The sequence below is a fragment of the Gymnogyps californianus genome, chromosome Z (genome assembly GCF_018139145.2).
Source record: "Gymnogyps californianus isolate 813 chromosome Z, ASM1813914v2, whole genome shotgun sequence".
Lineage (NCBI taxonomy): Eukaryota > Metazoa > Chordata > Aves > Accipitriformes > Cathartidae > Gymnogyps > Gymnogyps californianus.
This window is the reverse complement of record NC_059500.1, coordinates 79,062,818-79,083,970: the sequence shown is the minus strand read 5'-3', so window position 1 is coordinate 79,083,970 and position 21,153 is coordinate 79,062,818. Positions and strand designations below refer to the sequence as shown.

The 21,153-nt window shown below is 38.8% G+C and overlaps 1 protein-coding gene across 1 annotated transcript in view; it reads left to right on the top strand.

The window, feature by feature from the left end:
- The window catches only part of RIT2 (Ras like without CAAX 2), a 180,784-nt gene that overhangs the window by 66,701 nt on the left and 92,930 nt on the right, over positions 1–21,153 (top strand). The window contains exon 3 of the mRNA XM_050913344.1: positions 8,845–8,918. Coding sequence (XP_050769301.1) covers positions 8,845–8,918 — 74 coding nt within the window. The remainder of the gene's footprint in view (positions 1–8,844; positions 8,919–21,153) is intronic.

Here is a 21,153-nt window from a genome sequence, read left to right as displayed (position 1 = left end):
GGTCTAGGTAAGTAGTTTTACACATTGCAGGTATTCCACATAGGGATTAATTTGTGATACTCTCTTCTTGCACATTCAGATACTCTCAGTCTTCCATGCCTCTCTGTGGTTATATACGCAGGTACATACATACCAATGCACAAACACATAAAACCACATACAGATATCATATAGATGTGTTTGTGTCTAATCTCCCTATAATGAAGCACCTCATGGGAATGGATAAATATCAGTACTCAGTTTAGAAGGGTCTGTTGACTAGTTGCATTAGAATATTGAGTCGGAACAGAAGTAAAAGAACTATGATGCATCCAAAACAACAGTGAAAACGTTCACTATATGGAGGGCAAGTAGTAGTGGAGAAGGTGGTTCTTGTAGTCAGTGTTGTTATAAATGGTGGGTGGCTTTGATTGACTTCTGTGGAGCATTTGCTGCCATGAATGCAGACTGAAGGCATTATGTTCACATATACTGTTATAATTTATTTGCACCGTGTAAAAACTTTAAGCCCTGATGACACAGATCTGACTGTGTGCAAGGTGCTGTACGACCAGAGAATGTAGCAATGAGTTTGCCTTGCTGGCCACTTAGGTCTTACATTTTTTACCTTCTTTGCTTGAAAGCGGATATTTTACCTTGAATTTTCTGTTGTACATTGTGCGTTGTCTCCTTCTTGATGAGTACATGTAGATGGAAACCTCTCCCATGCAACACTTCGTGCAACAAAATCACTCTTAATTTTGGTTCTTCTTGAAAGCCGCCCAACTGTTTGTCTCCTTTTCCAACTGTTTTGTTAGTAAACTTCATGATAATGAGGACCCAAAGGGAGAAGACAAACCAGATTGAACTGACTCAAAGTTCAATTCACTCAGATTCCTATTCATACAAAACCTTTTAGAGCACAGATAATGCTTCTTTTTTGTGCCTACCGCAGACTAAGTGAGATTAAGTTGCTTTTGCTTCCCCTGCTTTTCAGCAGAGAGTGAAAGGGTCCCACAGTAATGAAACTGCAAGCTGACATTGAAGAAGAGGTGCTTGTACATATCTATAGGTACAACTGCAAAAAAAAAAAAAAAAAAAAAAAAAAGGAAGACAGAAAGTGCAATGGATAACCCATTTCCCAATTTGGAAGGCACTGAGTGCGTTTCAGGTCACCGAGAAAGCTGCCATGTAAGTACCCAAGGCTGAAAATCAATCAGGCTCCTTCAGCAGCTATGTGTTATCAGTCCTGCCCTGCAGAGCACAGATCTGAAACATTAGGCAGCCCAACAAGAGGGAGAAACTTAATTTGAGAGCAGCTGTTTTAAGACAGATACAGAACGGCATTAAAAGAGGAGCACTGCGGTGAGGTGAGAACCAAACAGAACGCCCATTAGGCTGAGGAAGCTTTTAGTTTTGTTATTGTAACCAGATGCAGACAGAGTACGGTCAATGCCAGCCAGAGCCGAAGTTAAAGGAGTGAGAGGAGAGTATGACAATGAAGATGGCTCAGTTGAAAACTACTAATAACAAATAGTCAGGCTGCATGGGACCTACTGGGCCTAAACTCAAATCTTTAGTATGCCGCAGCAATTCTGGATGCTCCTCAGGTAATTTAGGCCCTGTCCCCCTCCAGGTATTTAGGCACCACTTTTAATTGATGGTAGTAGGATTAAGTGCAGAGGTTTATTTGAGGATCTGGGCATAGTCTAGTTATGCTTCTGCTTTCCAGGGAAGATACTAGCAGTGCTTATTTCAGGAGGACAAAATCAGCTAAAAGTTATGAGTTATTCTGCTCTTTTGTTTTCAGACTTAGAGAATAGAAGTACTTTGTTTTTCTGTTTGCAACTTTACCCCTTGAAATCATGAATTATCTTATGAACGCTCAAGGATTTGTTTTTATGTGCCACTGAAGATACAGGAACCTCTAAAACAGAGCATAGTAGTTGGTTAACAGCGTGTCATAACGCTGAACAAAGGCTAAATAAAAGAAACGAAGAATTGCATCTTCAATTGAAATTAATAAGGAGAGTTGGAATGTACAACAGTAATATGCATTTGAATTTAGCAAAGCCATTTGAAAACAACGTTACAGAATCTTTTCTGAAGACATATGTGGCCAAGACCTTGGTTTAATATCTTATCTGGAAATATGTTTATGGTAATTTGAATGCTAAAATGAAAACCGAAAGATAGAAAGTGCTGTGTTTCTCATCATGCAACTGAATGTATAATGAATAAATGTATGAATTCCTTTTACGATAAGCACTTAACATGACTAATACTTTGGTTTTTCTCAGATTATTTTAATTTTCTCAAGGCCTACACTGCAGTCTTTTTATAAGAATAAGGCTAGCAGAGAGGTACTATCTGCATTAAATACTGCATTACTTACCTGCTTCTCTTTCATAGAAACAGCAGAGATGTTCAAAGTGTGCGGTTACTGAAGGAAGAGTTTATATCTGTGAGTTTGGAAAAGCAGTGGTCATTTTTTTCTCTGTTCTGCAAACCATCATCAAGATTCTTCTGCCTGGAATGATGTTGGCTGTTACCATCACTTGTATAGGCAGGAGCAGGCAACTTGTGCTGTTACCATAAAACTGAGCAAAACCTGAAAGATCTGACAAAGACCTGACAAAGCTAAACAAGTGACAGCATAATGGCAAACGCAGTTCAATGCTGAGAAATAAAAAGCAGCAGCACTTGCAAGAATAACCTGAAGTATTCTTAATTGCTGTTACAAAGTAGAATTATGTAACACTAGACAGAACTGGAAATGGGATATTTAAGTATCCTAGCTACTAGTCTAGCACTAATTTTCCTACTTGCCTTATTTTAAAGGATACTGCTATCTACGTGAGTATTTACAGAATGGAAGGCAATCAAAACTGTCTAGTTCTACTATTCTAAGCCATTCATTGCTTATCATGTGCGCATAGCTCATAGGAAGGCAACCTCTGTGACTTGGTGTCCTTGTCTGCAAAATGCTGATAGCAATGCTCACCCAAATTGTAAACCACTCATACACCAGGAAAATAATTATATGCTAAGGGAAATTGTAAGACCAATGTATTTTGATGGGCAATTCCTATGACATGCATATTTTTATCTCAAATAGAAGGAGTTTACATGTCATAGTTGGTACAGTGGTTTAAGCCCCTGTTCATCCACTCTCTTTTTATTTAAAAATTCCTTGTTGTAAATAGAAACAGCGCTCATCCAGCCAAAGACTCATGACCGTCCTCCATTCAGGAGCATCTCTGGATTAAAATGTGTATGTAGCAGACAATCTGAGCACACCAAGAGCTGGGTCTCCTGCTGTCTCTTTGGCACACAGGGAGAACAACAAGAGGCAGAACTCCAGGTGTGGCTGACTGAGCTGGGACTTCCTTCTGCTGGTTTGGCACCTCCTTAGCCAAATAAAATAACTTTTGGCTCATCTATGTATGTGAGAATCTGATTGGTTTTAACTGCCATTGATAGTGTATAAGACGGAAGAAGAGAGACTATTTGTTTAGAAGGAATACAAGCAGAATTAACAAATGGAAGAAAGAAGCAGCTGACCTATATTTCAGGGACTGGAACATGTCTGTAAGGCAGATGAAAAGCCCATTCCAACTCCCCTTTAAATTGTACACCATCCAAATCTATTTGTCATGAAGCAGTTACCTGCTCATAGCTGAAAAAGTGCTTTGATATATTTTTTATGAATCTGGCTTCTCCAGTGCTAAGATAACTGATCGCAACATAACCTTGCATTAATTATTGTACTTCTGTCTCCAGAACGATGTCCTATAAAAAAGGAAAGCTGAAAAAAGAGGATGTATTCATTTTACAAAAAAAAGCCAGATAACAAAAGGCTTAAGGAAGAATTTTTTTTTTCTTTCGTAGTGCTGCAGAGGACAATCAAACAATTAAGAAAAAAAGTTAAAAAATGCCTTTTGAAAAAATATTTTTTCTTGGTTTAAATGAGATATTCACTAAAGCAGGAAAGAATTAATAATAAAAAAGAATAGGTGCCATACAGAAAACAATTGGATCTCTATTTGTTTTTTCCCCACCCTGGAAAACAGTAAATGGTCAGTAATAATTCAAGCCAAGTAGTATAATTTTTTAAGCTGAAATTTTATTCTATTTACATTTTTATTTTTAATGTTTGTAGGAAATAAAATTCTTAAAGACGTCCATATTCTACATGGAAAAAGACAAAGAGAATAATTCTCTTTAAAAAATAAGTTTTACCAGATATTTTAACTATCCAGTTGATTTATTCATATATTCACGTATTATACAGATCGTAAGGATGCAGGAGTTTTTATTTCATTTTTCTCTTTGGTACCCTACAAAATGCTCATTCTTGCAGTCTGTGTTTGAATCATGGTTATATCTCACAGCAATATCAATAAACTCCATCCACAGGTTTTTTCTTATAATACCCTATCTTTCAGCTGCATTTTACGTAAATCAAAAGCTGGGACCTTACAGTTAGCCTCACAGAAAAATACTAATACTGAACTTACTATAAGAAATATAGTTATTTTCTGATTTATTATCTGGTGTCTGATTATTATTCTTGTCTCTTTTTTGTACATTATCTTAATGCTTTACTGAAACAGCAGCTGGAGTTTGGCCTTTTAATAAATATCACTCCTTAGAGCTGTGGGACGTAAAGTCCAGAGACACGTGGCTTAGCAGCTCCCAATTAACTTTAAAGGGAGCATTATATTAGTATTATAAATTAATTAGGTGAAAGAAAATGTAATGTACTCAAACATTGTAAATAGTGTAAATATACCAGACAGCATCTGTAATAATGTGAATAATTTTTAAAGAGAGGAGATTGGACAGTGAATTTGCTAGTGCTCCTGATGAAGACTTTCCTGCTTTGTTTTATATACACTCAGATGCTATTTCAGTGGAACATCTTCACTTCTGTTCTTCCCAGTCGACGTGTAAACAGCATGTTCCTCTCAGATCTCAGGGTTTCTGTTTCCTGAATGTGACCATAATGTGTACTATGTTGCCTGGACTAAAAAGACTAGCCATGTAGTAGCCCCTTCTGAAATCCTTTAGGAAGCATGCGAAGACACCAGGGTTTCTACTTAGCATTATAGCTACTAATAAAACAAAAATGTGTTAACTGGGTCCGCCACACAGACATATCCAACTCTTGATCTCTAGGAGATTGTTTCTTTCCAGGTTAATGCCTCTGCCCTGTAGTCCAACTGAGTAAAATCAAGATGTTTGTCTACGTAATCCCTCACTCACCTCTATTTCCATTACTTCCTGAGATGAAATCCCAGTTTAAAAGCGTTAATTGTAGACGAGAACTAAATGGTACAGCTCTTCCACTCTTAGCTTGTCTTCTTGGTCCATATGCCATGAGATGGGAAACATGGGTTTTGATTTATGTGTCTTCCTTCTACCTCCTGTGCTGGAAAAAGTCATTGTCCTAGTAGCCCAGGAGATCAGTGAATACACAGGGTGAATGGAAAGACAGTGCCTCTCAAAAGCCTGGTTGTGTTTGAGCATTAAGAAGCTGATAGGTCATAAGTGGGTGCTACGATCTGATCTCTGGTATGAGGGTGTCTGCTCAAGAGAGCAATTCCCTTGATCAGTGTGGGCTTAGGACTTCCACTGAAATGAGTGCTTTTAAGAGGACTTCCTCTTAAAAGAAAAGTAGGCTTTAAATCTCCCATCTATTTTCCATTCAACTACAGGTTGAGAATACCCCTGCTTATCACACCCCAGTTGAGGATATTTTTAAGCTTTTCTAAATTAGCTGTACTATCTTGCTTTTTGCACATATGTAGACAGAGAATATTACAAAGGAAAGTCATATCTCCTTCCTGTTTCATCTCTACGTTTCTTGGGGCAAAGGTAAATCCTACAAGTAAAAAGTATCTTCCAAATACAATTGCCTAGGAAACCATTTAGATTCATGAGCTTGGTCAATGCTCAACAGAATACATTTCACTACCACCAACAGAAGACGTTAGCATATATTAAGAATGAAAATGGGACAGTGATTCCGGCGTATCTTTGTGAAGTGTTTTAAGGTCAGTAGTTTGAGAAAAAGAAATGAAAATAACACAATGGGTTTGTACGTTCAGTGTTATCTTTGCAAAGTAAAAGGGTTATAAACATAGCCTTGCTCCAGCTTTTAACAGTTGAAACTTTACTGATTGCAGTGGCTTGATATCGGGGTACACCTGGAGTAGCTCAGCAGGGTATTAGATGTAGATATTTTACATTAACTTACTGAAAGCTATGACTTATATTCGGAGGCCAGTGGGTCTTTTGGTTATAACTAACTCTGAACTCCTAATTGATTTCCTTAGCAAATAAGACAGGATTTATCTAGGTTCCAGCTTCATTTTTATCCAAGTTGAATTTAAGTATGCAAATGTCTCTCTGCATTAACTGTTTTAAAGCTACTGCATTAAAACTCACATTGGTCTAAGTGAAGAGAGAAATAGGACCACAGAGTATCCAGCTGCGGAGCCAAGAGTGCAAGCTAAATTTATGCAAGTCATATGTTAATTATGTATGCATGAATGTAATGCAAATGGGCACCCACCTGCATGGAAATACATTAATAATACTTTATGGTATTAATAGAATTCGTATGGAGGAAATAGCATATTTGATTTTACATATTCTCATATTTTGTTTTTAATTTTTAGTTAAGAAAAAAGATAAAAAGTAAAAAGAAAAAAATTCTACTGCACATATTGTTGTCTTGCCATAATAGATTACTTACACTGTAAGTAGCCTAATTCACTCTATATGGTCCCTCTTTGGCACGGAGTTTCTTATTCAGCAATCCCTGGAAGGAGATCTATTGACTGAAACATATGCTAGTTGGAGTGCTCTGGCTTTCTCAGCAAGGCAATATATCATACAATTAATTAAGCCTCTGGGTCATCCTAATATCAATGGGATTAGATATTTGTTTAAAGCAAGGCATGTACCTAAATAATTTGCTGAACTAAGGCCTAAAAGAAGCAGGAGAGTCATGGAAGTTACTGTTTGTGATTATATCATTAAAGATAGCTTGCCACTGACTGCACAGGAGTGGGCTGAGTTAAGGCCGTCCAGAATCCTTCATATCTGAATGCATTAGTTTTTCCTTTGTGTAGGTAGAAAGCAGGTTTTTACATGCTTTTACAAAGCGTCCTGTGATGCAATATATGTATTATGGCACAACTTGGAATGTCCTGAGAATTCCAGTTACCTGCAATATAATCTCATATTATAATCCCAATATTATCTCAATAGTTATTGAAAGCCCAGTCCTGAGGGTCTCTGGCAGGCAGGGCTTGCAGGATTGAGTCTTTGGACAGGGTCAGCCATATGCTTGTGATGATTAATGACACTTCTCAGATGCATTAAATGCACTTGTCTTGTCTTCATGCCTCAATGAACAGCCAAAGCATAATATCAGTCACCAAAACCACTCAGGCTGCTATGCATTATCGTTTAATTAAACAACACGGATAATTTCCAAGACTATTTCAAGTATAAACACGGCCTGGTATCTAAGCTCCATTTAACCTTAGGAAGAAAGTACGACTGTTGAGAGGGGAATGAAGTTGAAATGTGAGGAAAACAATTTATGCAAATAGTAGTTCACCTTTTTTGTTTTTCTCCTTCCAAATTTAGGTTGACAAAATCATGACCCAAGGGAATGGTCCATCAAGCACAGTTTTTTCCTCCTCTACCCCCAGCCATGATGAGTGTGAGGACACTGATTACAGAATTTATTTTAAAAAATCCATTTGCATCCTCTCTGGAGATATACAGAGGTCTAATTAATTGCTCTGACATATGTGAGCCAGAACCCCCCTTCAGCCACAGGGACACTATCCCAGTAATTTAGACAATCTTTAGCTTGAAACTATTTGCTGGAAAAGCTCTGTGGAAGTGTCGTTGTGGTAAGTAAAAACCACTCTGCTGCATAGCACCAGCACACCACCTCTGAATCTTTGTGACTTAAACAACAGCTATGCTCTGTGCTATCCTTTTAAAGAGAGGCAAATTTACTTCTTTAATATTATGAGGTAGTGTAATAGAAAAGACTAGATGTGCTGGTTTTGGCTGGGATAGAGTTTATTTTCTTCATAGTAGCTGGTATGGGGCTATGTTTTGGATTTGTGCTGGAAACAGTGTTGGTAATTCAGGGATGTTTTATTTACGGCTGAGCAGTGCTGACACAGAGTCAAGGCCTTTTCTGCTTCTCACCCCACCCCACCAGCCAGGAGGCTGGGGGTGCACAAGAAGCTGGGAGGGGACACAGCCGGGACAGCTGACCCCAACTGACCACAGGGATATTCCATACCATATGACATTATGCTCAGCATATAAAGCTGGGGGAAGAAGAAGGAAAGGGGGGGACATTGAGAGTGATGGCATTTGTCTTCCCAAGTCACTGTTATGCGTGATGGAGCCCTGCTTTATTGGAGATGGCTGAACACCTGCCTGCCGATGGGAAGTAGGGAAAGAATTCCTTGTTTTGCTTTGCTTGTGTGTGCGGCTTTTGCTTTCCCTATTGAACTGTCTTCATCTCAACCCATGAGTTTCCTCCCTTTTACTCTTCTGATTCTCTCCCCCATCCCATCACGGAGGGGAGTCAGCAAGCAGCTGTGTGGGGCTTAGTTGCCGGCTGGGGTTAAACCATGACACTAGATCACTCCCTTTTGCTAACACTTTGCAGTGATGGTAGGATTTCAAAAAGTGTCTTTTTGACTTGAAAGAAAGCAACATCAGGTCAGACTGGAGAGCTTTTGAAAAGCCTACTCCAAACTTCATTTTCCATTCTCTGAGCCACTCCTATGCTTAGCCATGCTGCACTGTGTTTTTCAGAGGATGCCTATAAAACTCAAGTCCGAATTGATGACGAGCCAGCCTATTTGGACATTCTAGACACTGCTGGACAGGTGAGTAGTTTCCCAATGTGAATCATTCAATCAGAGATAAAACCAAAGATTTTAACCTCAGATATATGGGTCACAGAGCTAGAAGCAAGCTTCTCTATTCAAACATAAAGGGAGCAGTGGCAGAATAACATTGAGGAATTAACAAAGGAGAAGATTAAAGGAGTGCTTCAGTGGTGTAGTATAACTTCAAAATCTGACCAGAAGAGACAGACAAATTTAATTGAGTAGAAGGTAAAAAGCTGTTTGTTTCTTTTTCCTTTGTATGCAGAAACATCTATCACAATCATGGAATGAAGAAATATTGTTGTCGGTTTGTCTTATGTGTTTATCATTCCTGCTTTTTTGTATATTACAGGAATCTTCTGGTCTACTTTTAGATCAAGTGTTTTGTTACCATTCTTCTCCTCCCCACATTATATTTAAACATCAGATGCTCACCCATAAGGAAAAGATCTTAATGCCAAAAGTAACACACAGTGTACGTATAATGTGTATATGCATGTGTGAGCATCAGTCAGGGAATTAAGTTTCACATACGGTAAGGCAAAAGGAGTTAAATGCAAGAATTTCTTCTACCTGACTCAGTTCATCCCCTTTCCGTCTCAAAACATTTTTATTGTTTAATCAAAATGTTGTAGCTCATTGATCTTTTCTTGAGGTGTGCATCAGGTTCTGTTTGAAGGCTTTGATAGTGTCTTGAGTTTCCATAGTGTGTGTGCACCTTGTACAGGCATAAGTCAATCAACAAGGACAGTAGATCCTTAAAACAAACAAACAAAAAAAGATTTAGGAAGTATAAGCCTGGAAACCTTGATCTCAGCTTCCCAGACTTCTCAATGCACCTTAGGTGGGCACTGCAAATGGTGGGAAATGCAGACTGCTGCCAGGAATTAGAATGGCATCAAGTTATAGAAGTTGAATGTAGTTCAAGGGGATTGTGGCATGAGTTTTACATGTGAACAAAATATAGGCCAATTTCAAAGTGAACTCAACCCAGTTTCAGGAATCAAAAGATGCCCTGAATTATTCTTCCTTGACCCAAAATTATACAGTCTCAGCAGTTAACCAGTGACTTGCTGCTGAGTCTCCTGTGAAAGTGTTTGATTCTCCAGAAAATTTAAGCTAAATTTCAAGGCATGTCTCCAATGCCGTGAATTTAATTGACCTAGAATTTATTATTATAACAGGCCCAAGAAGTTTCTTATGCATAATAGCCCTAGCATAGCTTCAGCAGTGATTTGGCTGGGGGAAAGAAGGAACATCATAGTTGCCACTCAATATGTCTAAAAATATCTGTACTTTTGGAGAAGAGGAAGCAACATCTTCTTTCCTCACTCAGGAAGTCTGAGACCAGTAACTTCAGCCTTATATCGTCATTAGTACACAGTCATTAGAGTAATTATATCTCCAACTGTTTAGTCTTTTAAGGCTTTATGTGTTAAGGATCTCCTGTGTTATCCTTTAATCTAGTTCACTGTCTACATCTACTTCATTCTACTCCTAAATTCCCTTTAGTCCTATGTTGGAGAGTTAAAATGCTAAAAAGTAAAATCCTTTCTTACCCAGAGCTGAAAAGAAATGACGAATCAGAGTTTATGTGTCCAGCTTTTTGCTAATCGAAAGAGGAGCAAAGTGCTATTTATTCATCTTCACAGGTGTGTTCCTAATTTGCTGTGGAGACTCTAAGAGAGTGCAGGAGTTAAACTCTGCAAACCATAGAAGAGGGTGCAGTAGGTACAGAACAGCTTGTGTTGTGCTCCTGCTTACAAACCTGTGCGGAGAAGATGAGCTACCTGATCCTAAATTTGCATCAGTAGTGCAAATATTATTTATACAAAGAAAATAAAGCAGCTTAAAATCAAAGCAAAGAAGGTATGATGAATGAAACAAAAATGGATAGTATGCTTTTATTTTGAGCTGGGGAGAAATATGTTGTAAAAACCAAGAGGAATAATTTCTTCTACTTTGATTTTTTTCCATTTGTTTTTGTTATTAGAAACATAAAAGTTTGTGTTGTTGATTAAAAAAATGATAGAATCAGATATTAAGAGTTTCCTTCTCTTCCTAAGCCCCCACCAAAATCAAAGCCTCTACTTTTTCTTTTGTTTTTTTTTAATTAGAACAAGTATTTTTTAAATGGTATTTCATTTTCTGTCAGCTTCTTTTAAAATAAAAAAAAAAAATTGGAGCGCAATCTTCAATCTCTTTGAAAATTTTTTTTAGATTCAGCAAAAAGGAAAAAATATCCCTATGCACTGGCCTTTTAAGTAGCTGAAAATATTATGTTTTCCAATTTAAACAAAGCTCATGTTTTCTCAGTCATGTTCGCTTTTTAGGAAAAATTCCCCACAAAACTGTACAATTTTTACATGATTTTTGATTTTTGATCATATAAAAAAGCTAGAACAAACCCTTTTTTTTGATTGGGGGGGGATTTATTGCCAATGTTATGTTTTTTAGCAGAACTGACAGTTCTGAGGTAAGAAAAGAAACCAGAATAATGCAAACAGTGAAAGCTGGTGAGAATAATAGTAGAGAAAGGCTGGAGAGCTTTAAGTTTTGTTTCAAGAAGGGACCAAAATATCCATAATATTAGAGGCCCATGGCATGTAATGACCACGTAATGAAATGTGGTGCAGAGGTTTCGGAGCAAGCAGAGACCTGTGGCAGTAGCACCACACTCTGCAGATACATCAGCCCAGGACATTGTACAGCCTGGGCGTAGCTATTCGACCTCAAGATCCAAGTTGAATTGCTAGGAGAAAATCTCTGCTTTAAATTCCCCATTTTTCCAGTGCAGACTGTCATCACTGAAACGTGTCTCAGTGTAGCTGTGCTAGGAAGCCCTTCCCACTTTCCTGCACCCCTATTCTTCAGAAACTGCCCATTCTAAGTATCCTAGATTTAGCTGCTTGTCTTTGCAGATGTCTTTGAATTTGTTGCCTCTCTGTCTGCTCTACACGGCTCCAGAATAAATCAAGACCTAATCTAACTCCCGTTGAAGTCAACAGCTAAAATAGACTCTTTCCTCACAGAGGGCTTAATGTTACTCTCACTGAAGTTCAAACTGAAATCCTACTGTGACTTTGGTGACTCAAGGTAAAAATCCAAAGCGCCCAGTTATATTGATGATGGTGTGCTGTGGTGGTACCTCGATGGGTTTCATGTTAAAGCAGAGATGGTGTTACAGCTTCTAAATCATGTAGTGGAACTCTCATTTCTCTCTGGGTGTCCTTGCAGCCATAAATACTTCATCATCAACTTTGAATAATGACTTTAATCACTTCAGAAGATCGAGGAGCTAAAATTGTAATTCTTCCCTATTTGGGAAACACAAGAGGTCAATAGAGAAACCCACTGAAGTTAATGTATTTTGTTGTTCTAGAGAATATGTTTCAGAAATATGCTTCTCCTTTCCCTGCCGTACCTATGCACTAATTGAACACTTCAACACTGACCAAATATAGTTCTTTATTTTCAAGTCCAGAGTTAAAGATCCACATCTGATTTCATACCTGAGACTGGATAAAAATCTTTGATATTTTAGCTGATAGATACAGTTTGGAGCACCAAAAACATAGATGGTGCTTCACAAATGCATTTCTGGTTCTCAGCTTTCTGAAGTTAAAAAACATTCAAACAAAGTGAAAACCAGAAACATGAATAAACTATTAGTATTGCTCATCTAGTTATTGGTCTTCCTCTTCTCATGCATATACATAGACACCATTAAATACGACAGATTGCTCCTCTCAGGAAGCAGACTGATGTTCCACGAACTCTGGATACTTATTTTCTACATCATCAATTGTCCTCTAGTGCTCTTCCAATACCGTTTTTCCACTGAAAATACAACAGGAGGCACATTCTTAATGTATGTAGGGCTAGTGGAAGTAGTTATGCTTCGCTGAACTCACTACCCCTGCTTTTCACCACCCGCTACATCTGCCAGAGCAGTTGCCTGTCTTTACTCACCGCAGTCATCTTCAGACTGAATAAGGTTATGTTTACCTCTGAGAGTTTCAAGAGCAGGTATTGCTGACGTAGCTGCTCGTAGCCGAATTGTCATGAACAGCACTTACTTGAGCAGTTCCTACCACAGGGCTTGAAAACGTGGCACGCAGCTAGAAGGAAAGCAACAAAAAATTGATGTTGGTTTTCTTTTTCAATGGCACAACTGAATCGAGAAGACATGTATCCTTAGCCTCACATTTTCTGCTAGAAGAAGCTATCAATGATGCCTTTTGCTCTTCTTTAACTAGAAGTTCATTTCTTAAACCAAAAGGTTTCTTTTTGCATCTACATTTCAATTAGAACAAAACCAAAAAGCAAATAAAAACAGAGAGTAAATGTGAGATTGAGCCTCAGGAGGAATTTTGTTTAGTTAGCTTTTAACCCTCTAGGCTAGCTACAAGTTGACATGTGGAGTAAATAATAAAACCTTAATGGAAATCTGCAAATGCAAACTATTATCCATAAAGATAGCTTGAGCTTCCTTGTTCAGCCATGTTCATGGGACATTTTTTGAGTAACTCTCCCTTGAAATTCACCCATGTGCCTCTCTCTGTCCCTTAAGGTTGGGAGAGGTGTTGGGGGGGACGTAGTTCTGGGATTTCCCTTTTCTTAGCCAACGTGTCATAAATCGTATTTGCTTTTACAAATGTTTGATATAAACCGGTGTAAACTCTTCGATTTCCAGGAAACTTGTGGGTGCAAATGAAAGGACATTCAGACCTCAAGTCCTTTATTCTGTGTTCAGTTCCCTTCACAATTGTTCGCAGAGAGTGACAACCCCCAACTGCTCCAACCGTGCACAAAAAGCCTCCACACAGAGTTATAGAAACCTTCTGTTCACTCATTTACGCTTTCTCACTCTCTCTTCTAACTTAAAAATATGTTGCTACTTCTGGAGCCCAGTTTGAATTCCTCCTCGTGGAGCATACATAGCAGTTATCTCTCCTGCTGTATTTATAAACTGTTGACTGACACAGGAGCTTTTATTCTTGTCACAGCTTTCCTCCTGATGACACGTTACCCAACCTCCCTGTTCGGACCTCACGCCGAATGTTAAAAGAGCATCAGAGTTCCCTTCACTGAAAAACAATCTGAGATGACCCTATGTAGAAAAGGCAAAATTGTTTTCAGACACGAAGCAGGCAAATATGCAGAAAAATGGGTTTCTGTACCTGTCAGTAAGACAGTACATTTCAAGATTATTGCACCAATTTTTGCGTGTTAAAATGTGAGCTTTTTATGATAAACTTAGTGCACCAGTATATTTCCCAGGTGTGAGTCAGAGACTTGAAAAATTGGCCTTAAAATGTGATGGCATGCCATTTCAGGGAGATTTTCCTTTGTCTGGAGCTGTGTGCACATGAATTCATTTCCAGGCAGACACTTTTCAACCTGACAACAGCAGTGCACTCTGTAGTGAAATCCATCTCTCAAATTGCTAGCAAATCACAGGACATGTTTATCCTGCCAACCTCCAGGACTATGATTTTTGCCCCCTGCTTCAAGCTTTGAAGAGGAACCATATTAGTCCCAAGAGCCCTTCAGATAAACACACTTTCTCAGACTAAACACTATAGTCCGATGACTCACTCAGACTGTTATCTGAGATCCTTCTGCTTATTATCTAAACATGCTGCTCTAATCCTGAATCAATGGAAGTCGAATTTCAAACTACACTACTGCAGCTTATCTCAAGGAAATGTAAAATGCCTTTTTGGCAGTAATTATATTTTAATGGGCCTTTACAGCATGTTCTTTTAAGGGGAAAATAATTTTAGTGCACTTTCTGCTAGGTACTGTGGTGAGTAAATGAAATCCATTTTATTTTTAAAGCATAGTGGTAGTGAGCTAAGTAGTAACCATTAACAGTGTATTAGCTGAAGAACATTAATTTTATTTTCTTTATATGTTGTTGTTTCACAGGCTGATGATGACATACTTAGAAAGTCAAACCAAAGCACTGAAAATTTGGTGGATTCTCAAGACAAGCTGTTCTGTACTTTCTAGGAAGAACTAAAATCTCTCCCATGACCAAGTCATTTTATTTGGGAATGGACAGATTTTGAAGAAACATTTATTTGGCACAGATATTGAGTGAAAAAACAGTTCCAGTAAATCATAGATGAAATTGCAGACCTGACTCCAATTTCCTTCAGATTACGGGCAAAATATTCTTTGGCTTCAGTCAGAAAAGATCTAGGCATATACCGTCAGAAAAAGAGTATATTAGTTTAGCAAGAACAGGCAACTAGCAACTAAGATTCCCAACTTCCTTTCCCGTCCCTGTCAATGAATGAATCATGGTGCAATAAAGGATGAATCAGTTTGTATTTCTAGGTCTGCATTTATCTTTCTGACAAACAGGTGCAATAAGATGTTGCAGGGAGCAGGCATTTAGGGTGAACATCAGGGTTTATTGAGTCTAGCGATACTGATGTCCTGCCCCTCGCTACCATTCCACTTCAGTAAAGTCAATGCTAGTGGTTCCGTATTGCAGGTGGAAGAATACTTTCCAGTGTTGTCTGCTCTTTTTCAATAAATTCTTCTTTTTCTCGTGAAATGCTTTCTCTCTTGCTGTTCTTTGTCTTTCTTTAACTAATAACTTCCAAAAATAGATAAATATACAGTGATACTGCTGAATGATTTATGACTTTTTTAATAAAATAAGAACATTTAAAAGAAGAAAATACTTTATTACAAATTCTGATAAAAGTAGCAAAATCCTTTTTTCTTCTTTCCAGGTCTTTCCTTGTAGTATTTCCTTGGGGTGTTTTTGTGTCCTGGTGTACATTGTATGGAAAACACCTATATAAACACATCCCATATGATTAAACCTCATCCAGGTCCTCCACAAGACTATGATTATGTAAATTTGCCTTTTCTTCTAACATTACAAACTGTATTGTATACTTTTTCTTTCCACTATTGAAGGGCACTGAAGCCCTTCGAAGTTACTTCCAGAAGATGTTGGACATGCTCTAAGTATGTCCTGATTTCTTTATATATATGCAACTGTCCTAGATAATCTCACTGGGAATTCCATTTTACAGAGCTTTCGTCTATCAAAAGCTACTTGTTACCAAGCAGCTGTACAGAGACCAGGGACTCCAGTGGACAGAAACCTGTTTTCTACTTGTATCAATTTTCACAAAATTCACATCAAAAAGGTATTTCCAGGACTAAAAACTTGGCTTGTATTCTGAGGAAACAAGCATGTGTAACAGCACCACCTGGTGCCATCTGACCTGACAATGACAAATGACCAAGAGAAGGGTCTTTTGCAGAGCGGGGTGTTAATGCTTCTCAGGAAAAGTGGATTGTCGCGAAGAACCGTAATTTTCAGAACTTATTTGTCTTTTATGCTATTCTGTAGCTGCTGGCTACTCTACCAATACATTGAATGGTGGTGTCTCCAGAAAAAAAGAAAAGAAGAGAGCAAAAAGTTACATAGTCTTATCTGATTCATCCAAACCTTTGAATTGCAAAACTGCATGAGATATTTGGCTGGAAGAGGCTTTCTAAAGATGTTATTTTCATTTCACGCTAGCAAGAGGGGGCTGGAAAAGCCTAAAAACAAAAGACATCTTTCACAGCTGAGGTTCCAATAGTTTTGCCCCAGAATCTGGAAGTGGCATGTCTGTGTCCGTCCGTGTGTCGTGTCGTCCCCCCCCCCCAACCCCCCCCCCCAAAAAAAAACCCCAGAAAAAGTAAACCTCAGTAAGTTTTGAACTCCATTGCTTGTCACCTCTCCTTTATAATCTTAGGAATGGTATTGCATCCATCCAGATTTTTAAAAGAGGAAATGAAGAGCAAAGGAGAAATTCAAGAAAATAATTAGTGAAAATATGGAACATTTTCTGTTTTCTTTTTTTAAACTGGATATATTTCGGATATGTATTTTTCTTACTTCCATAAGAGAAAGCTTGCTTAGCTTGCATAGATTTTTGTGCCTGTTTTTATTTTGTGCCTAATGGCTGAGGAGAATATATTGTTGCCACGGGAGTTCCATGTCATTATCAGAGCAGCAGGATGATATGAAACAAACCATGCCAGGGAGCAATCTTTTATTTTAAAAAGACAAAAACCAAAAGCTTAGCAGTAGCTGCGTCAGCTGTATCTGTGTAAGAAATCTTCTGTGTAAGAGGATCTTCTGTATGTAAGATTTCTGTGAAATCTTCTGTGTAAAAAAACCAATCTGAGTAAGAAGAGATCTTCTCTTACTTACAGTGGGGTACCTGACTAACACCTTGAAGCAAGCTGAAGAAGTCAGACTCCACTAGCTTTCAGAATTGCAGATGAGTTGTGTCCTTGTGTTGGACAGTCTTGGCATATCTCAGAAGCTACTCGGCATCTTTCAGGATCTATTGATCTAACCTAGATACCTCATGACTTACAGTTTTGGAGCTCTCTCTTTGTCCTCACGGCTTTTTTCTAAAGAAATGAAAACTATTCCCCTATTTTAGAGGCAGACACAGAGGCTATGGATCTGAAAATGGGTGTCATTTACCCCACCAGAAGTGAATTAGCTTCAGTAAAACTATTCCTGATTTACTTTAAAGCCTAGATGTCATAGTAATGGATCTGGATGAAATCTTCAGTCTATGTTGGATGTATGAAGTGATGATCAGCTCCTTAGAAAGTTAGACATTTGTGTGAATTGTTAGAGAAGAATTGGTCCCACTGAACATCTCTTAGCGTGGGACAGCTGCATTTCATGTGAAGGTACCTTAGAGACATTTGTGAACTGCTCACAGCCGTGGTGACACACATTCCTGCTGTTTCAGCTAAGGCTCTATTCCCACAAGTCCCCAGAAGGCCACTGAGAGCAGTGTTGCAGGACTGTAGAGATGCCAATCCAGTGACTATGTCCGTGCATGTAATGCTACCTAGTCATCTCACCTGCACCAGAAACCTTAGTGCAAATGCAAAGAAAAAAGAACTGTGGGATCTCCTTCATGCTGGAAGTCACGGGGATGTGACGACTCAGTCCTTTTGTGTCACGGAGTCATACCAGATTTTAATATTGTAAGCAATACAAAATCAGTGCAGCTATAACATAGCTATTTTGCATTCGTACTGGTGATGATTTATGTAGTCCCCAGGGAGCACATCCCTCAGATAAACACTGAGCTAAATTTCAGTGGCAGAAATGAGCACACAATTGATTAAATGCTACAAAAGTCTAAAAAAGCCACCCTGCAGGTTGTTTGCTTCTTTCCCCCCCCCCCTCCCTTCAGATTCTTACTTCAAATTATATCTCTGGTGATGAGTAGGGCACAGGGGAGGGGAGAGAAATACCTATGCCATGGAATTTTTAAGGTAAGCACACTTGTTACGGAACTCATCATGAGAGAATATATATGCAAGCCAGAATATCATTTGCAGTCATTTATCAGAGCAATGAGGTGTCTGACTCCACTCCGTAGCCTCCTGCTTCACTTCTGCAAGGCTGCACAAGCCTCACTGGGGAAGATGGCAAGTCTGCAATGCTCATGTAAGCTGACAAGAGCTTATCTGAATCCCTGGCGAGCCCTTGCTTGCAACTGCAGTCATTACCTCTTTACTAGTGGGTTGTTGTCTTTTTCTTTTCCTCTGCTGTTTACTAAAATGTAATTAGCGAGCTATTAATTCTTTACCATTTATGATGCATTTGTGATAAAAGGTGAAAATTGGCTTTATTCTTTCTTGCACACCAATGAGGAGGGGGGAAAAGTTTTATACAGTGCACGATAAACCAAATGCAGTTGGGGGTTTTAGAGCTAGTTAACAACGAAGATTGCTTCAGTGCTTGCATTTAGGAGAAAATTACTAAAAGGTGTTTATTCCTAAGAGAGAAACCATTAGCATTAATATGAAAGAAAAAGACAGTTCTCTGAGTTAGGGAGTGTAGCACTGAGGCATTTTTACTGGCATTGTGGAGAACTGATGTGGTGATTTCATCCATATTTTGGGGTGAATGAAAAGTAGATATCATCTCCCAGGTGATGGACTGCATATTTTCATTACCGCATATGACAAACCCTCTTTGGAAGAGCAGGATTAATAAAGTTAACAAAAGCATAGTTGCAGCAAACTGGCAAATATATTATCACCTGAAGGCAGGAGGGCAATTAGAGTGGGAACATTGGGAACATCAGTGCAGAGAAGCTACTTCTGGAGGGAGGGTCTGAGTGCCAGTGCAGGTTATTTAGTAGTTCCTCAGTGAGAAAGAAGGGTCAGTGTGTGATGATATTTTTTGAAGTCCTGAGTTATTTTATTGGAAGTTGTTCTCATTTGTCTTTTTTTCCGTATTTATTGGTCTTATTTTTTTCTACCAGGCTGATGTGGTTCAATCTTACTTTATAAGCCAGCCATGATGCAGAACAGTGTGTGAATACAGAATAGCAAGTGCATACAAAATGTTCTGCAGTTAGTGAATGGGGCAGTGCAATAGCGATCCATCAATGTTCAGGGTGTGAAGAAACATCTACACCTTCCTTTCATGAAACTTAATCCTGCATGGTCTGTGGCTGTGAGCAATACCAGATATGATGGGAAGAAGTATCATAGCTGGAAAGAGAAGGGCAACCTGAATTTTTAAGCCCACCTGTGGGAAACAACATGAATTCACAAAGAATGAAAACAGATTGTGTCCCACAATGATTTAAAGAAGTCAGTAATCAAACTAACCTCACAAACTGGCGATTTCCAGAAGGTGAAAATTTAGACATACCAGTTCAAAGTCTCAGACTCATCTGAATGAAGATGAGACTAATGTCTTCATGAATTAACCTGATATAGTAACTCAGATTAAGAAATGAAAGTCTTTATTTTTAATTAGTTCATTCTTTATACTCAGGACTTTAGAGGTTCATAAAGTCTCTCCAGTAGTCAGAGATTAAAGATGTCTTAACTGGTGTGAAGAAATCCATCTCCTTCCATGCAAACACATTAGTCTTCAGAAAGAATCCTGAACTGAGGCCTGGTGTAATGCCAGGTCCTGTCTGGGACTGAAGACTTGTTTCTCGAGGGAGCAGGCTGATGTTGAACAACATAAGTGGGCGGGAAGGGTAGGAGAGGGAAACTCTTTTAGAAAGCTTTTGGCCAAAATTTTGTGAAAATTAGGGGTGTAAGACTATGCTTGCATTTCATGTTCAGTGCGAGTCTAATCGTGTTTCTTAAATTGCCAACCATCCATTTAGCTGACTCACTCAGCCTGGACCATCTTCTTACCCATAGGCAAGGTCTTGAGGCGCTCACTGTCATTCAGTCTACTTAGGTGAGCTTAACTCCTCCATCTCCAGAGTGTACACTGACCCCCAGAAAACCCTGGAAATTAGCAGCTAGGAAGTAATGCTGCTATTTGTCACAAAACTGAAAATCATATCTGTGTCTTCCAGCAAAGATCACCTGTCATGAATATTCTCCTCCTTCCTGCCTGTTTCCCTTTCCAGGTAAATAAATTAGCTTAAACAGGGGGAGGAGTGGCCAGATAAATAGGCACTGATTTCAACAGGGTTGATATTGTTGCTTCTGGTTGTCTTCTAAATTACAGATTAATTTCAGTATCTGTCTCAGCTTTTTACTTGTACGTTCTCAGAGTTAAGAAAAGGCTACTGATTTTGTACGATGTGGAGTTCATAATATTGCCTTGGAAGGCTGTCAGATTAAGTTCAGAAAGACATTAGTCTGCTAGGAACATGGACTGCATTTTTTATGTTATCTTTATACTTTTCCCATCATCAGTGATGTGCGTTTTGTCCCCAGTACAAATTCACAGAAGGAAAGGGATATTGCTGTTTTATAACAGAAGCAAGGATTCCTTCCTGTAATTATAAGGCGTGAGACACTGACTGATCATTAATCAAGGGACTGATTATAATAATAATCCACTTCCACTGCAGGCTTATGGGCTAATTCTCATTTATACTAATCCCATTTTGAACTGCTCCTGGATCATTACTAGAGCAGGCAAAAAAGGTCGTGAGAGGGGGGTTTGATGTACAACCAGAACAGTGTAGAGAAGACGCAGAGAAGAATCAATCCCTGTCCTCCAGTATTTAAGCCGGAGCCCCTGCATTTTCTTTGGTCTGTGTCTGAGCTGTTATTCGGCTCCCTTCCTTCCTCCCAGTGATGTGGCAGATGGTTTAGGCTGGCACAGGTGGCTGGGTACCACCTGCTGCAAATTTTTCTGTGTCTTTTGCTGTGTAACTCCTTTTGTTGTTGCTGTTTGCAAAGGATG